Source organism: Formica exsecta, unplaced genomic scaffold, assembly GCF_003651465.1.
Source record: "Formica exsecta isolate Colony F162 unplaced genomic scaffold, ASM365146v1 scaffold733, whole genome shotgun sequence".
NCBI lineage: Eukaryota > Metazoa > Arthropoda > Insecta > Hymenoptera > Formicidae > Formica > Formica exsecta.
The window spans coordinates 487,635-508,991 of record NW_021853499.1 but is presented as its reverse complement, the minus strand read 5'-3'; the positions used below and the strand labels follow the sequence as shown (position 1 = coordinate 508,991).

Genomic DNA, 21,357 nt, shown 5'->3' with positions numbered 1-21,357 from the left:
TAATTTAATTTATATTAAAAATTAATTTTTTTTTTTTAATATTTTTAGACCATGTAATAATATATAGAGTAGAGAAGATTTTTTAATTGGAATATATATAACAAATAAAATTGTCAATAAATCTTACTCGGCGGCCCCGTTGCTCCCGTATTCTTCTGGCTAGGGTGAGAAAAGCCTCCTCGATATTGATATTCTCCTTGCACGATACCTCGAAGAAGGGCATATCGAAATTTTCGGCGATCTTCTGGCCTCTCTCGGCGTCCACGGCGCGATGCGCGGTCGCGTCGCACTTATTCGCTGCCAAAACTTTTACTACGTCCGGTGACGCATTCTATTGAAGTAAACGATGGAATTGCTTATGATTCACGCTTCCATATGTACGATAATTCTATTGCATGCAAATGACTTTGAATCATCGGTTGAAGAAACATTCTTTCCATGAAATCTACAGCGGTCTCTTTGTAAATTTACATCAGAGAGATATTTTTATCAGTTAAATAACTTGCTATTATCGCACCGATTTGCGACTAACTCTTAATTTATCCAGCCACTAAATTTTTATTTCTCCATTTTAAGTATTCGGATTTTATTTAAGCAATCTTTCAACATTTTTAATTCTTTTCTAGACATTAAATTTCTTTTAAGCGATCATTTAAGAATTAATACAGAGCGCATTTATTCTTGGTCGTAATGTTCTATTTTTAGACTTGATTTCGATTTCTTACTTCTTGAATATTTCGCAGCCAATAAGACAGATGGTTGAAACTCTCCAAACTAGTGACGTCGTACATCAAAAGAATACCCATGGCACCACGATAATACGCCGTTGTTAAAGTTCGAAATCTTTCTTGGCCGGCGGTATCCCTTCAAAAAAAGATACATTCACAGACATATGTACTCTCCGCTACTTTATATCTTCGTCTATATATACAACATTTCGTTTTACATGCATTTCATATGATTTATGAAATTCGAGGAACAAAATAGAATTGTCTAACAAAAAGAGAAAATTTTTGTTTCTTTATTCATTGTAATTTGTAAAAATATATTAGTGTTAATCGTAATTAATTATTTATCGAGTACTCGTGAAAAGGTATCGATCACTACTCACCAAATTTGTAATTTAATTGGCGTTCCGTCTAGGTTAATGATCTTTTGTTTGAAATCGATACCTGCAGACACATTTATTATTTATATCTAGCATTATATTTGTATAATATAATACCTTTTCAAGAAACATTTAGAAATTGAGCGAAATTCTAATGCTTAAATAAAACAAGGCACTATATCTCAATTATGTTGCAGCACAAAATTATTAGATGCTATCGCTAATTAGACGGCTATCATGGCAATTTACATGCAAGAATTTCATATGTTCTTCGCGTGCAAGTAGTATAATCAAAACTTTATCGAATTACTTTTAATGGATAATCAACTCGTAAAAAACTGAACTTTATTAAGTATTTTTGAATGAACAAAAATAAATCTTCGCAGAGAGAGAAAGAGAATGTATGTGCTATGATTGTGATAATTTATATCGAGAAGAGTGTATCGCGCAGACATACTTCAATCAAAATTTAAAATTAGAAAGATGCATCGCAAGATCGGGGAGGATATCAGCTGATCGATGTCGATTTAATATATATAGTATATATATATTTTTTTAGCGGAATAAATAGACCGTCAATTAACGGTTAATAAGTAGATTTAAATTTAAATAATATAATTTTTGCGATGGGAACAGTGAGTCTTCTAGAAACGAAACCGATATTAAATTTACAGATTGAAAGATAATCTGTTTTTCGTATTATTATATTATTCTAAAAATATTGCTTTGCATGAAATTAAGACATTTGTATTTAAGAAATAAAGGGACTTTCTTGCACTTGTGTATTCTTTCTAATAATGTGTAAGACGTGTCGGGAACATATGTGACCTCAGCGTAATAGCTGACGGTTAATTAACGACTACCTGTGTCAACGATATACAGAATCTATACCCGCTTATCGTACTCGAAATAAATTTAAACCGCGTGATTTATTTGTTCCAGGAGAAGGCAATCGAAAACTTGATACTAAGACATGTCACGGCGATCATCTAACAAGGAGCCAGTCGAAATGACTTGAGTCACGACCCGCACAACTCGGAGACGGTCATCAGTAACCAGGTAAGTGATTATACTTGCGGGTATCGGATGGTATCTCACCTATCGTCGAGATGTAAGTGTCGTAGTACCGTTCGTCGCAGTAGCGATGCACGATACAGGTCTTGCCGACGTTCGAATCGCCCAACACTAGAACCTTGTACGTGGCTGCAAAATCCAACGCCATGTTTGCCGCGGTGTTCTCGGGTGGTTTTGAACTGTTGTTGGGTCGACAACAGAGTCGTCGGCCGGGGGTTGCTCTTCGCGGACGCGTTGACTCCCGAGGGGGATGGAGGATCGATTCGAGGCCTGCGCTTTAGCCCCCTCACGGCGGGTGTTAAAGGTGCTCTCACAATCGTGTGACTTTTCGTGGCTTACGCGCGACTTTAAGAAGGCCACACACCCTCAAATGCATCTCACGCGCTCGCGCCAAAACGCAGGATGTGCGTATACAGATACATAAAGTTACGCATATATATGTTGATATAGATGTGTCACTTTTTATGTGCGTCGTATTTTATATATGCTGGTACCGGCGCGCGTATAGAAAACATGAAGTCGAGAATCGACGAAGACGGTGTCTATTGGGAGCAATATGCATCTAAAGCCATATACGTGCAATATGTAAGAGAACGCGCAGGATGAGACTTTCTTTTCTATGTTTGCGTTTCACTCGAATATTTCGTCCGAGTCTTTCTAATGCATAATAAATCATTGCGGAATAATTCGGTGGAATTCGGAGAGTCAGGATTCGAGAATCTGCGGAAAGATCTGTGTGTATGTAGATGTGTAATTGCGAGGGGGTGTCAGAAATAATTGGGCAACATTGGAAATTAGGCCGCTTTATTATATTCGCATTATTAATCGGACCAACATATTTTTGCTAACTGAATTCGTCAGTGTTTTTGCATAGACAATCGCTTTTATTTCTCTCCCGTTCTTTTTTTCATTTCATATTCGATAACAAAATACTATCAGAATCAAATTCTTAAATTAACAATTGTTAGACCACTTAGCACAATCGTTTATTCTACACGTCGTAATACTATTTTGTCTTTTTTATGAGACGAGATTTACATCTTCATTTTATGTACGCTATAATTATCTCTAGAATTAGAATTACATATCTACTCAAATACTTTTCGGGAATGGCTTTGCAGCGAAAAATATATCTTACGATAAATACGCTACAATAATAAACTTAGTTTTGATGCTTTGGTTGATGTAAGCTGCGTTCATTAATCCTTTCACATTATCCATCAGGATATATGTATATCTGCTTCACATATGTATATAGATAACATTGCACATAAACAAAGATTATAGAAATCGAAGAAAATGTGTTTCTATTTATCAGGTTAAAAATGAAATCAACATGTTAAATATATTTACATTAGAAAACTAACATTTTCGCAAAATTATAATTATTATTAATTATTACGATCTAATTTTTTTTCTTTAGTAAATCAATATTTTTTAAGCATATATATCTTTCTCTCTCTCTCTTTCTCAGTGTTTGCCGTTAAAATACGCAAAAACTGCTTTTGCTTGCAATTGTTTATCGCCATAGTTAACAATAATCATATAAATAATATATTATGTGTAGGCACTTTATAAGCATTGTAACTTCTATGAGAATTAGGACACTAATTTTGGTTAGCACTGCTTGTAAGTTGTACAATCTTGTCTGTCAAGATATAACGTTTTGTTTATATAAATTATCTACGTGATATGTCCGCCATGTACAATATTTAAATTTATTTAGAGTAATTTTAGACGCGCTATCGTTTGCAGTCTATAACGTATTCTAAATTTTGATGGTTTCAATATCAATAAAGTCTTCGGCTATTAATGTGGTTTCTTTCGTTCGCACAAATCTCGTATAAAGACTCGCTAGAAATTTAAGTAATTAACTTATCATAAATATATAAATATTTCATAAATAAATAAAATCGAGTTGTATAAAGAGTTGTACAAATACAACAATAAGGTACAGAGTCAACCTCAGTCGAATCGCTTTCAGAACACATTCCTTAACGATATACTATTACGGGACATGTTTATAATGTTAATAAAATGCATACCGTGTTACAATCTGCGACAACAATCTTATCGCAGGGACGAAAAGACTTGGTGTTTACATTAGACCGAATCAGACGTTTCGCGGAACTCCGCTTTTAGGAAGAACATAGTAGATTAATTTCAAAGCCATTCTTGTATTGAGGAAGAATGGGATTAAGTAAAATTTGCTATCACCAATGGTACGCTCTTCTCAATATCGGATTACAATAAAAATGACCAAATGCATAATCCGATTACAACGATACTTGACATGTATGCTAAAGAATTGGGAAGATGAATATTATAAATGCTCTCCCATTTAATCAGCCACAATGGAACGGCGACGTGGAGGATATCCGGAATCATGAACCCCAGATCGCGTATGACCTTTATACAAGACGCTTGTTATGAGATGTTTCTTTCATCTGATTATTTTGAATTCTTACCTGGTGTGCATGGCCCTCTCCTCTGACGACATTCACGAAGAACTGATCCCATCCACCAGCCATAATGTGCAAAAGGGCTATTGCGGCTATACCAAACGCCTTTCTGTGAGTTATAGCATTTTTTTTATCCGCCAAATGAACGACCCAGGCGGTGGATATCAACTCGGTGACGGAAAAGAACAATTGATGGTACCACTGGGAGTAGAAATCGTCATTCCAGTAATTAATGTAAACCCACCATGAATAATAATTGGAGAACAGTGCGGTCGAAAAAAGAAGCATCATGGACTGTCTGAGTCTCTGCTTGATTGCTAGTCTTGCCAAGTGCTTCATTGTTTCGTAAAATGCAATCACTCCAATGACTACAAGCATCCATATTTTCAGCATATTTGAAGTGGCATTGAAGTACATATGCTTGTAAGGAGCGATACCAGATTCATATGAGCCTGCAATAGAAAAATTACAAAGTATAATCTGTAACTTGCACAATCGCAGAATTCGAAAAATATTCATAAAATCTTTTTAGAATTTTTTACCTTTAAATACAGTGTCCCAGCACGAACAAGAGCAGTATCGTTTATCCACAACTCGTGAATAATCTTGCCAGAAATAATATAAAGTTGCGATCTGCAATGGTGGGATTGTTAGGGGTCCCATAATGCCCACAAATCTTGAGCCACATGTTGCAATGTTTTTGCACATAACGCGCTTTAACATCTTTAATACAGCCATTTTTCTTGATTGAGATGTATAGAAAATGAATAGAAGACAGATGCTTAAAAATTCATTTCATGAATTAAAATTATCCCCCTTATCAAGTATACCGCTGCCTTACAATAAGTAATAGTGTTACGTTACGCTGTGCATTGTCTCTTGAATATTCAAAGATACAACACACAAGAGCACTTTAACAGTAACTAAAAGATATACAACTCTGTATTCTATACAAACAATAAATAACTCTATATATAACTCTCACTTGAAAAATGTTATCATTATCTACACTTTATATAAATGATATCTCTTGTAAATTATATTTTTATCTATCTTTCATACAAAATCCTAATTTTTTTTATTAACATTTGCAGAGCCATTTTCTTGAAATTAATATATAATATAATAGACAAATTCTACAACGTTGACAGATATATTTTAATTCTCCAAATTAAACAAGTCTTTAGGTATCGAGCACCGGGTAATAAACAAAAATTTAAACGAAACTGCTTAACACATATTTATTTTAACAACGCGTATTTATTTCACACACAATGCGCGCATTATTCGCGCAAACTGGTGTGGATTTTGGATTTTTTGGCTGTTACGTCATCGCGATTAATCGGGTTTATTTAGGCAGCAACTGGCTGCACGAGCAGCCGTCGTCTCGGTGCTCTCCGAGGAAACACCTTCGACTTCACATGTCAATGAAGTCGATTTACGACTTTACGAGAGCGAATTCTTTAACCAAGAATGGACGGCCTCTCGTACTCGTAAACAGCTGTCTCTTGTACGAAGCGCCATCTGCGTACGCTAAGTTGCTGTCAGAAACTTTGTTCTGAATGGCAAGAAGTAATTGATGCAACCCGACTGCAGATTCGAGTTAACTTTAGTCAGTGCTATTTTTATCGCGTAAATATAATGTTAAATCTCAAAACTGCATGAATTTTTCTCCAAAATAATATAGATTAATATATTTATAAGAAATTAGATTGAATTAGATTATTATTATTAATTAAAAACAAGATTTTATTAAAATTCCTAAAATATCGACTATTGTTCATTCAGCGTTCTGTTACGTAATTAATAATTTCTATAAAGCTGTCATACACTTTTGTTTTGTGATTCTTCATCATTTTCAATGCTAACCTATGCTAAAATTATTCGAAAATTATGAAACATTATTGATTAAAAATTTTCGATGTCATCTGAATATTGTTACAATTCGTTACACAGCTTAACCTGAAACTTCCACTTTTTTTATTGAATTCTACAATAAAGAAGATTTCTTATAAGGATATGAAAATATAACTATTTATTGAAGAATTTATAAATAAAGGTGATGTGATATATACATATATAAAATCTTTTCTAACATTTATTATATTTACAATCTACTTCTCTTAACTTTTAATAGATATTCTTACTTTGAATTATTTACAATACTAAAACATAAAAAAATGCCACAAAAGTACGAAACTAAAAGCTTCCGGTTCTGTCGTTGTTGCTATAAATGGCGTTGCCAATGTCTGATACCACGAAAAAAGAAGCCACATCCGCCCTTTAATAGTGGATCGAAGCTTAACAGCGATCTGGGTTTGCATCCCAAATTAAAATCATTTTCAACAACGTCACCAGCTGTGGGTTCTTACAATCCTCGGCCAATCGATCGCAAATACGGAACTATTAGGTAAATGCCGAATTTAATTTATTTTGAGATAACACGAGAGAGAGAGGGAGAGAGAGATTCTGTAAAATTTTAAAAAAATATAAAAAAAAGAAATTACAATGCAGTTGGCAAAGGCAACAAGAAACGAAAGAGTTCTCTGCCATGACGGGTGGCAGGTTGACGAAGAAAATCACGGTCGAGAAGAGCTTGATGAGGACCGAATGTGGACCTGGAAGTCATGAGATAATTCGCTGGCCAGAGAATATTTTAGTGGCACCTTGTAAGGGTTTACAAAGGGACGTCGCTTTTGGTACCATTCCGCGGTTTGAGCCGAGTTATAAATCCGTCACGCCTGGTCCAGGTCAATAAAATAAAAATACTCTTTTAGAAAATAATCGAATTATGCTAATGCAGGATTAAAAAATAGATTTTCTTTGCGATATATTTCTATCTTTATATATTATATTAAAATTAAATTATTTTGTTATAATTTTGATTAGCAATCATCTTGTGTTAATATGATTGTCAATTTCTTTTTTAAGTCATAGTATTTCTTTGTAATTTTTGCGTTCATTTTTGATCGACATTCTTCTTAAGGATACACGCTTCGAACGCACAATCCTTATTATTATTTGGACCAGAAGAAGCTGAAAGGTTATTCTCGTATACCTTCTTTTGAATTTGATGGTCTGATACCTAGATTCCGAGAAACCAGAAGAAGTTGGTCTCTACCTTGTACTAGGTAAAAAGAGGAGAGTCGTTAAATGCAATAGCTTATTCTTTTTTAAACTATATATATATATCTCATGTTTCTCTACGGTTATTAAGATTGCAAAAGAATTTATTTTGCATAATAGGTACAGCGTAAAGCATCCAGACTCACTGCAAGCTTTTCTCGAAAAAGTCACGAGCAAAAGAGGACCTTACGATCTCTTTACAGGTATTAAAATAATATTTTTCTAAACTTTATGAATTAGTATAGTATATGGATTAAATTTTTTATGATTTCATTCATGTTATTTTGTATTTATATCTTCCTTTGAAATATATTTATTGATTTGAAAATTATATTTATATATAAAATAGAAAACTCTCTTTCTCTCTCTCTTTCTTACGCATTTAAAAATTTTATCACATCAAGTATAAACTTTAAATTAACTTGAGGGCCAAGAGATGAGACTACTATGAAAGGATATTGGACACATCCAAAGTTAGAATTTGACGGCGATTGGCCGCGGAAATTGTCAGGTGAAGTGGAAAAGCTTTCGAACAAATGCAACTATTTTAAAGGAAAATGGTCTATAAATCCTAGGTATTAAAATAAGCTATAGAAGTAAGAAAAGATAAGAATAAAAATGCATTCTAATTACAATTTAGATATATATATCAATATACAATTCAATGCGAGAAATGCAAAGGTTACTTCAAATGAAAAAATAATTTTTTAAAGATTCACAAAGAAACCGGTTGCAAGGATGCTATTACAAAATATCAGCACGTGTTACAAGGATCCCAATGAACCGGGGCCTGGGCATTACGATCCTCGGGCGCCGAAAAAATCGAGTACGCTCAAAAGATATCCCTTTGATAGCAACATAGAATATATACGACCGCTTCCGCCAAGCGATATTCTTCCTGGACCAGGAAGATATAAGATTAAACAAGAACGTCCTATAAAAGGATATGGATGGACGTGTGTTTTCAAGAGCAAGGTGCCCAGAACGATCGGCGCGTTTATTCGACCGTCATATAGCGATTTTTAATAAATATCTCTGCAGGCATAATAATACAAAACATATCATATATATCATCGGAATGATTTCTTTATAGAAAACTTAATAGAATTGAAAAGAATTTAGTTACATATGCACAATTAAATGAATAAATAAAATCAAAATATATTTATGAAATTATATCAATATTTTACCATAAATTCATTTTATCGCAATTATTACTTATCATTCCTGAGAACTACTTCGATATAAAATTTACACGAATTGCGGTAATGATAACGTGTCGGCGCGATGAGAGGCCGAGGATTGCTCTACGCTAATTTAAAGATCCAACAATCCCATCATGGGATCAGCTGGAATCGGTGTGCCGATTCGTCGTTTTTCCTTCGACGGTGTTCCTCCGATGCGAGAGAGGCGCGAGATTTCGTGCCAGTTGGAAAATGGTAACAGGAGAGCCCTTCTCGAGATAATGATGCACCTAGTGATTATCCCGGCTGCACCGAATGCATAATTCATACGTGTGCTACGAACTTTGAACCGGCTTCGCGGGCGCATCATCTATGCCGGGCGCACGTAATTGCATTTAACCGTTTTTCAACGACCGCCCCTTTCATTTAAACCCTTACCGCACACGTCATTCGTTTGTTGTGGGACGCCCCGGTCTTAATTACCGCAATAAAACGAGACGAAATTTATTGGATCGAACGGCGAAAAATCGCTGCATCTGCAGCGGTAGCAGCCGTCGCATTTATGCAACTTGTATCCATATAACGCGAGAATCAATAAATCATAAAAGAAAGAAAAGAAGATACTTTTGTTCGGAAAATGTGTGTGTTTTAACATGTTTTTAACGCGACACGGAAATTTCCGAAATTTGTTCAAGCAATTAAATTTGTACTTGTGTATATAGTATATAAAAAATGTGGACGGTATTAAAGAACCGGTAAAAAATATCAATTTTATTTTAAGTTAAGGTAAAATAGGAAACACATATACGAGAAAGAAATTTTTTTTTTATAAAAATTATATGTATTTAAATATGTAAGAATTTCACAAAGATATCTCGCATATATTTAAACAGAGAACCGGAAATGTCACGCTCGCGCGCGTAAAAAAAATTAGGAAAATTTCTCGCAGCGTGCCATATGGCGGATAATTTTGTAGATTGATGGAGGATTTCACGGAGCAACTGACACCTAGTATGTGCGTTCCCATAAATGGATTCCACGCGGTTCTCTGTCGTATGGGATGTTAGCATTAGTTACAAGGGCGAATTAATTGGGACGCAATATTAGGCGTTAATAGCTTTCTAATTTACGGTCGACGCCGACGCGTCTCTCGCAAGATTTATGCCATTGAGCTCGTATATTGAAAATGATAGACTGTGTCACGTCAATATAAAATCTTTACAATATAGACGATGATTTTTCTATCTTGAGAATAACACTTAAAATCGAGCAATTTATTCTATGCTACAACTTGTATCTTATTAATCTTTGTTAATTTATTTATAATTATGATATGTTTTTTTCCATATAGTCTAAATATATTTCCCACAAAATTCGGAATGCTTGTTTTTTAAATATAAAAAGGAGCCTTATTTTAATTATTAGAATTATTTTATATTTTTTTATGAATATATATAATATAATTTTCCATATATATATTTCCTATAGATATATCTTTCTGAGCAATTTTAATTTAATTAATTTTCTCATTTCGTTCTTTTTCTATTCGATTTTTTCTTGTTTTTTTGTTCTTATCTCTATTTTTTTTTTACTTTTTTTGTTTTTGAATCATATTTTGTACAAGTTATCGATAGGTTCTCAGAAATAGAAAATTGCTCGCCGGAGTATCATACGCTATGTGATCTCTGTCAGAATATTTCCAAACATTTTGAAAACATCTTAATCTCGCTTCGCGAATGGTCCATAAGTGGGTCTCTTCGTGGGACGTCTTGAGAAATTATTTGTCACCCCTTCTCTCTTGCTCTCTACGATGTCGCGTGGCACAGGACCTTGCACAATTTTCCCTTCATCGTTTTTCTTCGAATGAATGAATCTCGTAAATCACCAAGACAAAAGATGAATACATCACATATAGTAACGTTTAATCTTTTTCCCATTATATTCTACTTCACTACTGTTTGCATCAAAGAAACGTAAATCTTTGTCCGATTGTGCATCTCGATCCCATGTCTTCTCATACTCTTTACTTCTTCGTGCTTTTTCTTTTCTGTACCATCGTTAACTTTTACACCCTCCTCTGCTTCAGAAGAAGGGCTTTCACTGAAGATTTAACATCGAACCAGGCACGTGCCCTTCTAATATTATATGGCCCACCCGCTAGTACACTAACCCAGAGACCCAGTGGCCCTAAACTTTCAAAAAGTGTGCCAACCACAAGCACGTCCTTTCTTCGATATTTTTCACTTCTCACAATGGCGTTTCTCTCTCACAATAAGAGTCTAGACTGAAGTAACGTCATCGTTGTACGCGCTATATGATAATACATTGCTATTGATGTTCGCAAAAATTCGAGACGCATAATTTCTCCGAACCGGACGTTCAAGAGTGCCTATAGAATGATTCCTTATAACTTGAATTTCGAAGGTCGTCACAGCGGGAAGAACGGAAGGAAGTCCAACAAATCATCATGGCTAATGATAAGACATATTTTTCAAGATCCAGTTAAGAGGAAACGATACCTGGGGAAACAACAAAAGTATCGAATTATTGTCGATTAAAGAAATTGAAAGTTAAAAAAATGTAGATAGAAATATTGCAAGAAAAAATGATGATTCTAAATCCCAAAAATACACTGCTGAAATGAACGTACATAAGTGGAAACTCGATCGAACGGAAGCGGCGGTCACGCACAGTAAATTATCGATGCACACGTGCCTTTTGTGAAAAAATTCCGTCCCATCGGGTGTCCCGCCCGCACCCAGAAAGGCCGCTATCGAGGGAGAAGGTGTGATATGTTACAGCTGGTTAAACAGCTGCGGGGTGGAAGGATAGCCGTGAACCGCCGCGACAAATTTCGGTACCAGCCATCGGAAGGCCGCGTATGAAACCGGAGGAGAGATTGCCCTCTTTTTTTTTCCTTCTTTCTCGCGAGCTTTCGGATTTATTTCTGGACGCTCGCGCGCGTGTGATAAGATCGACGGCGAATTGTAAAAGTGCGAAAGTGACAATTTATTAATGAAAAATACGAGATATAAATCAATCTTCAATTTTTTTATAATAATAATATTTCGATTATAATTTTATTCTATCTCTAGTAATATATAAGTCTTCAGTCGAATTTGCTTAATTTTACATATACTTTGCTACATTTTGACGATTTTTCTCATGATTATCTAGAAAAAAGCAATTCTTTTACAGTCTTTAAATCATTATTTTTTCAATCATTTAATCCTTTTCAATAATTTTCTATTTTATAAAGAGTTGCCTCAAATTTGGAATATATAATGACACAATAAATTATTCATAGTAAAACATGAGACTTGAGATAGGCCTGAGATGAGCTCTCGTGCCTATGTCAAGTCTTACTTAAAACCTTTATCGATATGCATAGAAAAATATACTTTTTGATTTTACAGTAATTATCTTGTGGTCATCGAGAAATATCTTCTTTTTCATTGATTTTCTGAAATTCTATTGCGTCGATCTCGCGCAAGAAGACGCAAAAATATTCTGGAAAGGTGAAAAAAAAATTTAAGCACGAATAGATGACAAATAGACGAGAAAAATACAGAGATGTTCGAATGAATAACGTGAATGAATACGTCACGTGAAATTAATCAGTGGCGTCGAGTCGTTATGTCCAATTAAATTTGTAGGCGATCCAATTGCAAGTTCGAGACGTACAGCGTGTACATGTAATTAATAAGCTTGATAGTAAAGATAATGAAAGAATATAATTTTTCGGCGATGGAAGTATAATTTTAATAAGGGTCGCTTTCTTCGTTTTAACGCTTTAACGCGTCTCAACGATAAAATATTAATATTAAATTAAATTTTCGAAGCGACAGTTTATTAATCAATCTTATATTGACGATTCTTATTTTTATTATTACAATATCGCTTGTTTGACTCGACGACAATTCAACGGCCGCCGTATATTTAACAACAAGCCTAATAATTACGATAACGTCGTTAAATATATCGTCAATCTCAAACGAATATTTTGTTTTAACGCAAATGATTTCGTTTGTTCGACATCTTAAATTTGCGTGCAGGGTACGCGGACAATGATACTCTCGTGTGTAAAAAGAAAAATAGTTATTACACATACTGCATAATCAAATAATAATTAGAATCTCATTTATAAGGAAAAGGAAGTAATTTACTTCGCATCCTAGAATATATGCGTGTTCTCTTAGGATACAATATAATAATAACAGAGAGAGATGATTAATTGCGTTAGTTTTAAACTGTTATCTTCACACTCTGCCCCGTGCGGATAATTTCGCGCATAAATTGTTACGTATAACGGTCATAAAAATGGATCATTACTGCGGTAATAGTAACAAGAGAGAGATGATATCCGTTCGCACTCTCATCTATCTCGAAAGAGAACTGCCGTAAAAAAAAATCTGTCGAGTCAGGGTTTCGAAAACGATGGGGCGAAGTTTAAAAAGGATGCCGCAACACCGGTAGCCGCGCTATATTACGTTCACCTATACACGCTTGAGTACTGTGTACTGTGAATCCTCGAAGGATCGCGTGACATCGAACCTATCTTACGGCATCTACACGGTTAATGTGTCGCCATTGTGCCGCCTGCGGCTTACCATGCTAAATAGAGGTCGTCATGTACACCGTAGAAACGCCACCACAGATTGCCATAAATCATATAATACACTCTCCTTTTGAAAAAAGAGGTAAAGAAAAATTTTTTTTTTTTTTCATACATTATTATTATTGTGATTTATTTTATTAATGGTTGAATTAAGAGAGAAAGATAATTTAAATGAATTAATTTATATTAATTAAAATAGTACATGAGACCTGGATAATTTAATAATGTATAAATAGATAAGGAATAAAAAAATAAAACAAAGAAAACCTTTTGAAGTCCCCAAAAAAGAGTATAGATACTCGAGACTGGTTCATAAATTCACGACTCTTGAAACATTTGTCCTGCGTGCTCGTTGAGTTTTAAGAAAACTCTTCGTGTCTTTTGTGAAACAAAAACGCGTGTCATTCTAGTAGTATTTCATTCTTTTTTCGATATTTTACGCCTCATTTTTCGTAGGAAAAGGGAAAATTGAGATAATCTCTCACATAATCTTTACCCCGGGGAGGCGACAAAAATGCCTTCTCACGTAAAGTTAGACGTTTTTAACGCTGAAATATGCAAATTTACATTGATATAAACACAGTTGGAAAATTTATGTTAAATTTAACATATATCATGTATAGCATGTCACAATCAGTTAAATGGTGACATTAATAATATTTAATACATTATTAATATTTAAACAGAAAATGAATGCAAACTTCATAATAATCTGAAATAAATTTTGTGTAAAATCAACATATTTTTAATAAAAAAATTAACTTAAAAAAAAGTTATTGTGGTCACTCTCATTCCTATTATAGAATAAAATCAATATTTCTTTTGTAAATTTTAACAGATAAATCCTGTCACTAATAGTACGGAATATATCTATCGTATAAAATTAAAAATATGTATATATTGTGTTATTTTTACATTTGTTGTAGTTATTTTAATAATTTAACATTCGAGTTCAATTAACATAACAGCAATATGTTAAATTAACATATAAATATGTTAAATATTTAACATAAAAATTTTAACCGACAAAAAAACAAGTTTTCCAACTAAATTTATCATAAATCGGAATTTTAGATTATCGGAATAAATAGGAATTTTCGAGATTTTATTAAAAAAGGGAACGGAAAAGCAAGAGTATAGAAAATTTTTAAAAAAATTTATTTATTTAGAAATTAAAGTCTTTTTTAAAGAATTTAATTTCAGAATAATTAACTATGCGGCAAAATAATTAAATTCCAGGGAAAGATCGCGCGCCATTGCTACGTGTTATGATCGACAATTGATTTGGCAAATTTGATTTATCGATTCGATAAACGCGACATTTAGACGGCGTTGCCGTGCAATATGCGCGCGACATACGGAAAATTTCGAGATTTATGACTTTTTTTGCACGCGCGGTCGCCGCCGCAAAGCTCACACCGCTTCTCGCAAGCTTCTCTCAAGCGTCTCTCCTCCCGGCGTATGATTTCTCTTCTTTCTCCCCCGCTTCGGCATGCCGTACGCGTTTGATGTACGGCGCTTTGTGAAAGCGAAAGAAAAAAATAAGACAAAGAGGAAATAAGGAAGTCGTATTTCCTACCAGGTGGAAGGTCCCCCTTTGAGGATACCGCGATCGCACCTCCCGCGCCCGTATTTCAATTTGAATTTAGCAAACATCGTTCCACCTTTGATCGCGTTTATACAAAAGAGTGATCGTAAAATAACATGCGGTGTATCACACGTGGGTTACCGGTACACATTTCATCCACTTTGGTTTTAAGTGACGTGAGCTTCGGAGCAGTCGCAAAATAGAAGTCCTCGTCAGAAAATGGGACGAATTTACAAATATATAAATTTAATTAAAAAGTTTGATTATATATATATATATTCATCAGTATAAGTATCATATACATATAAAAGAATTAAAAGCACTGGACAAAATTATTAATTACTGAGTTAAAAAATTTTAATTTCTGTCATCATTTTCGTTGATATTTTATTTGTACTTTGCACATTTTGTTATACAATATTGCTTTCTTCTCTTCTATTTTCTCGATTCTTTTTAAACGCGAAAAGAGCAAGAAAGCGCAATTAGAAAATACTTATTGCTAGATGTTGAGTGAATTTTCTTTTGATATTATATAAATGAACAGTTCTCTCTCTCGTGCTGTAACAGGCTAATGTTTCATGGGTATCAAAGAAAAATTAAACGCTTATGCTAACAGAAAGGCGTTGCAATAGATGACGGTAATCTCGAGGATATAAGTATAATTGTGCGTTTCCGACGTGTAATTCAGATCACACTAGGACTGGATTTTTGATTCTACAGAATCTTCAACAGTCTACGATCCTAACATAGAATTGCTCTTACGATCTTGTTATTTCAAAATGGCGCCGTTAATGGCGACGACCGATCAAGAAAACTTTCTCGCTATTGATGACCTGCGAAAGAAGTGCGAAGATCAGAGAGACGAAGATCTTCGATAAGAGGTGTCCAAGCCGTCGGGATGACGCGGTGAGAAAAAAAAAAGAATTGACAGACAGGAGAAGAGGGATGAAAGGGGGGGGGGAAGAGAAGATTGGTGCTCGTCTTCGGGTTTTCTCGGTAAAACCGAGACGAACGAGAGGAATTGAAACACCCACATCTTAGAATTTCATCGTCCAGCTTCGTCAGGTTCGGAGATGGTGGGGTTCATCAGCCCGCCTTCCGTCACGCCTACACTTGGTTCCCTTCGACTGTTTCACACCTGCTGGCGGTGGGGCACGAGACTGTTGCAGGGTGAGAGAAGAAGAGAGGGACGAAATTGCACGGCAATTGCAGTGTCGCGACCGGATAATTGCGCGTCTTGAAGAGAGAGAGAGAGAGAGAGAGGGAGAGGGACAGAGAAAAGCCGCCAACTGCGATGTTCTGCGCTGTGTTAACGACATTTTGTTACATATCATGCCGCTATACATATGACCGCAATACAATTAGAAGATGTACTAGAGTATCTATATTACGAGTATACATATACATATATTATGAATTTTAAATTGAAGGTTAAAGGTTGAACTTATCGCAGTATTGTACGAAGATTTAAAAAATTGCTGTTTTATTTTTAATGCAACATCATTTTAATGCATAGGAAAATTTGGAAAAAACAGTATAGAAATTTATTATTTATCGTTAGTGATTAGAGAGAAAGAGAAAGAGAGAGAGAGAGAGAGAGAGAAAGAATAATTAGAAAATATTTCGTGAATCATATATTTTGGAAAAACGCGGATTTGGTTTCAAATTCCTTCACAAAAATATTAACATTGTAGCACCTTTGTCGAGGAAAACAAATCTAAACTCCGCGGCATGTACAAAAAGCATCTCTCTGATAAATTTATTAAGAAAATTATGATGGTTATGGTCTTTTGCATGATCACTTCTTAATATTTTTTTTCTCACGTTCGAATACATGAAATATTTATGAATTATTACACAATCGAAATATTACAGAACTCTGGCATATAAAAATACGTTTGTTTATAAAAGAACTTTAAAAAAATTTTTTATCCATGTTATATATATTCACCGCAAAAAGAATCCGTCGAATTATTTGAACAAGGATCATTTACAAAAGCGATAAAGTATTATGGTATTAATTACAAAGTGCAAAACTGTTTCTTCTTAGGAGGTCAATAAATCATTGGCATAGACTTTACTTGGATCTCTTCTTTTTCAATGTTTCTCGATTTCAATTTATAAAGATGAACCATTACATTCCTTACAAAAAACATTGATTATTTTATAATCCACAATTTGGATGATTGAAATATTAAATCTTTTTTGTCTGAATATAAGTTCTCTTTCTCTCTCTCTTTCTCTATTTGAGATACTCTATTTAAGATACTCTTACGGACTATTTCGTGTAATGCAGAGCTTACGAATTTGTCACGGAATTACGCATAAGACAGAGTTTCGCGTAGACATATGTAGATGATACGGACGAAGTGCTTTAATAATCGATGCAATTAACGCGCTCGTAAAACTTTCCTTTGACTTCCTCGAAGCGCCGCGATGATGGAGAGTACACTTAGATACGCTAACCAATTATATAACAGTGTCTTTTGCCCGTTTTGCCCATTTCCTTGCATTTCCTTGTACCAACGTTTGCGTTAGTCGAAACAGCCTTCCTCTCCTTCAGCGCATCTCTTCGAGGAACTTGATGATCGGCGAGACTTCCGTTAGCAAAATTCAGGCGATGAAGTGTACGCACACACACACACACATCGCTTTTCTTCATCGCAACGCGTTCATTTAGACAAGGTTGGGGGATCCATTTTTCTTTAGCAAGAGATTGTTTTTGGAAAGTGTTAAAAAACTATTTTTTGCAATTAAATTTAAAACGACTGATTTAAATAAATGATTGAAGAATTAAGAGGCGACGCGTGTCGTCAAGGTAATTTCAGGTTCAAGTCGCGACAAAGAGATAATGCTTACTATCGTGTAAGAATCGCTCGCCTGTGTTTGTGCAAGTCGCTCACAATTAGGCGGGTAGGAAGTTTCCACGGCGAAATAGGCGAGTCGAACGCGCGTTACCACGGATACATTCCGTACAGAAAGCGTATCTCATTAATTGCCCCTAATAATAGGTGACCCTCGCGCGGTCCCGGTGTGTGACACGGTGGTTCGTTTATTTACAGTCACGGACTTAGCGTTTACAAACACCTGTAAGCATCCGTGAAAATACCGTGTAACATGTTCACTTCGCGCTGCCGAAAATCCGCGCCTTGACACATCCTGGCGAGCATCTAGGCTCGATTGATATCGGATCCCGTCGGATTTTACGGCTACTTTACTGTGTAATGATAAACAGAATGTGGATTAACATCGAATGTAATATGTCATTTGTTCATTGGAATAAAACAATTTTTAACCGCAATAGTTGATAGAACGCGCGAAACAACACGACCCGCGACCCGACATGTAAAACTATTTTACTATAATCACACACGATGTGCGTTAGAGATTTCATTAATCTTGCCGGCTTTTTAGCCCAGCGTTTCATTTGTCTTCGACGAGAGGCCGCGAAGGGATCGAGGGGCCCAATTCTCGGGACGGAGAATGCACGAAATCGCGAAATCAGCGGGACACCGCGTGGGTCGATCGTGCGCGGACCAATTGGGTCCTAATTTAGGGAGGGTACCGAACAAAAAAGGCATTTCGTAATTTCGTAGCGCTGGTCCAGGCGAGCGAGCGAGCCGACGCGACGGAAGAATCGTCATGGGTCCCGCGGTCCGGGTGTCTTGATAAATTAATTTGCACCGGAAACGCCTGACAGGGAAATGACGTCATTACCCGCTACCGAATAAGCCAATTCTCTCGTCTTTGTTCGTTTTTACCGGCGACGGCGTTTTTTACCGTTCGATCAATGGACGCGGAAAATGGATTGCGTGATCCAGAAGAAGAAGCGTCATGAGACATGTAAGTGCGAGATGCAACGAGCATCTCGCACTTATTTTAGAACAATGACGTTTAGATGCGTCTTAGCATAAATTTAGCAGCCTCTTGTAATCCGAAATTTTCCGAGCTAAAGATAAATAATTATATGTTTAAATGTATATTAAATGAATATATAAATCCATTTTTTTTAATAAATAACATAATATAATAAAAAAATAAATCACCGCTGAAATCACTAATTATTTAATCCATCAATTTCGATAAATTAATAATCGTGTGAAATAACGGAAGAAACGTGCGTTCGAAATTATGTCAGTTGGCAAGGTATAAACTTATGTACGAAGTTGAGCCACGCAGCATCCTGTATCGCGGAATGAAGAGGGAGAGGGGGGAATAGATCGGAGAGTGAAGGGGGACGCCGATCTCATTTCGAAACGTGAATGAGCCGGCGGCTACCTCAAACGAGCGGTTCTCTCGGTTCTGCTTTTTTTTTCTCTCCTCTCCTCTCTCTCTCTCTGTCGCTCCTTCTCTCTTTTTCCTTTGACTTCCATCTCCTCTATCATCTCCTTCTCGCGGGCCTTTTTTTCATTGCCGCCGGCTTATACACTCTCAAGTTTTTCCCGAACAATGGCGGTCATTCCGCTGTCGCCTGTAACACAGGAGCCGCCAGAAGGTGATCAGAAGATGATGCACCACCTATCCGGATAATGACTAATCATCCGTCCCCGCTATTTTCGAGCACGTGCATCGCCATTTTTTTTTTCTCCGTACGCACCTCATAGATAATACGCGTTCGATATTTAATGGCCAATTTGCCCGTTTGATATCATGAATCTTGTTGATCTGACATGTGGAAAGTTGTTACGTTGTGATTCTAAGCTTAAACAATATGATGGTAAGTTAAGAATTACGTTTGCATGACACTAAGTGTGAATATAAATAAATGCCACAGAGAGAGAATTACCGGTTTGATATGGTTGTCGAGAGGCATCAATGCAACGCATTAAATTTGATATAAATTAGAAACTGCATATCAATTATGCTACTGCGATTAAAGAGCCATAATGAAAAATGATTTTCCGCACATACATATATAGTTATTTATTGAATAAATTATAAAATCTTTCTTAAAACTCGAAGTCAATGTCGCGCCTCGATCTTTTCTTTCATCATTAAATATCTACACTGACAATGAGAAAAAAAAGCTGTTTACTTGAATTCGTCCAACTAATTACTATTTCTTTCTATTTCTTTAATTAACATATTAAAATATTTAAGTCAAATATGACATATTAAATCTAACATGACGTATATTTGACTTAAATATTTAAATTAGTTATATAATTGAAATATTTTCCGAAGTAGTCTTTATTAGTTCAAAATTAAAATTTATATATTTAGAAAGATAGACACTATAATTAAAAAAAAAATTTTATCGGTCCCGGAACATGCTGTATGTTCAAAAATGCAAATAAACTTACTATATTTTAAAACGTAAGAATATATCGCTTTAATGTGATAACAGCACAATATGAAAGAACCTCGAAAATTGTAGGCTTACTACACTGAGAAAAAAAAAGTGTTGACATGACTAAACGCGTTTAGTTCGTTATCATTTTTTTAGTTGAAATATTTAAATATTTAAGTCAAATATACGTCAGTATTATTAACTGATTCATATAACTTGAGAGAACAATATGATTTTGTTGACACATTCAATTTAGTGAATTATATACCTTATTGTCTTAACCAATTTACTATTAATTCAAATAAGCGATAATGCAGAAGAAAATAAATAATAAAATTAATGAATTGGATTAATTCAATATTATTTATATTTATTTAAAATGATTATCTGTATTGGGTGAAATAATCATTGTCATAAGCGAATGAAATATTTAGCTACTCTAAGCAACAATTAATTGTATATAAGCATAAATTATGTTATGTAGAAAATTAATTTAGTCGTTTTAATGAACATTTTGCTGCATGAACAAAATATTTAGTTAATAAACCTAATTAAATAAAATATATTTATTATTAATTCTATTATATCATTATTTATATATGTATATATATAATCACATAAATATATTCCGTTAAATCTGTTCAATTATATTATTTGGTTAACATAATAAATCATATATTTCCGCGAAGACTATGGTATAGTGGAATTCACAATAAATATATTTTATTTAATTAGATATATTAACTAAATATTTTGTTCATGCAGCAAAATGTTCATTAAAACGACTAAATTAATTTTCTACATAACATAATTTATGCTTATATACAATTAATTGTTGCTTAGAGTAGCTAAATATTTCATTCGCTTATGACAATGATTATTTCACCCAATACAGATAATCATTTTA

At 34.7% G+C, this 21,357-nt stretch overlaps 4 protein-coding genes across 6 annotated transcripts in view; 2 read left to right on the top strand and 2 right to left on the bottom strand.

Annotated features, from left to right (window-relative positions):
* LOC115243802 overlaps positions 1–2,188 on the top strand; it is a 9,786-nt gene extending 7,598 nt beyond the window's left edge. For both annotated transcript variants that reach the window (XM_029821040.1, XM_029821039.1), the window contains exon 4: positions 2,051–2,188. In XM_029821040.1, the coding sequence (XP_029676900.1) occupies positions 2,051–2,072 (22 nt within the window). In that variant the 3' untranslated portion in view covers positions 2,073–2,188. The remainder of the gene's footprint in view (positions 1–2,050) is intronic.
* The window catches only part of LOC115243801 (SH3 domain-containing kinase-binding protein 1-like), a 13,384-nt gene extending 10,543 nt beyond the window's left edge, over positions 1–2,841 (bottom strand). For both annotated transcript variants that reach the window (XR_003885265.1, XM_029821038.1), the window contains exons 1-4: positions 2,207–2,841; positions 1,112–1,172; positions 726–864; positions 128–331 (exon numbers count right to left, since the gene is read on the bottom strand). Coding sequence is in view for 1 of the 2 variants with exons in the window: in XM_029821038.1 (XP_029676898.1) it covers positions 128–331; positions 726–864; positions 1,112–1,172; positions 2,207–2,330 (528 nt within the window). In the remaining variant the exon portion in view is untranslated. The remainder of the gene's footprint in view (positions 1–127; positions 332–725; positions 865–1,111; positions 1,173–2,206) is intronic.
* Positions 2,842–2,969: 128 nt separating this feature from the next.
* LOC115243800 lies at positions 2,970–6,294 on the bottom strand. The gene is made up of 3 exons (XM_029821036.1): positions 5,187–6,294; positions 4,651–5,096; positions 2,970–4,591 (listed from the first exon to the last, which is right to left on the bottom strand). The coding sequence occupies exons 1-3, from the start codon at positions 5,380–5,382 to the stop codon at positions 4,427–4,429; spliced, it is 807 nt and encodes a 268-aa protein (XP_029676896.1). The 5' UTR covers positions 5,383–6,294; the 3' UTR covers positions 2,970–4,426.
* Positions 6,295–7,207: 913 nt separating this feature from the next.
* On the top strand, positions 7,208–8,796 carry LOC115243803 (lymphocyte expansion molecule-like). The gene is made up of 5 exons (XM_029821041.1): positions 7,208–7,394; positions 7,631–7,775; positions 7,891–7,973; positions 8,198–8,345; positions 8,484–8,796. Exons 1-5 carry the CDS (start codon positions 7,244–7,246, stop codon positions 8,794–8,796), a joined length of 840 nt encoding a protein of 279 aa, XP_029676901.1. The 5' UTR covers positions 7,208–7,243.
* The last annotated feature ends 12,561 nt before the right edge of the window (positions 8,797–21,357 follow it).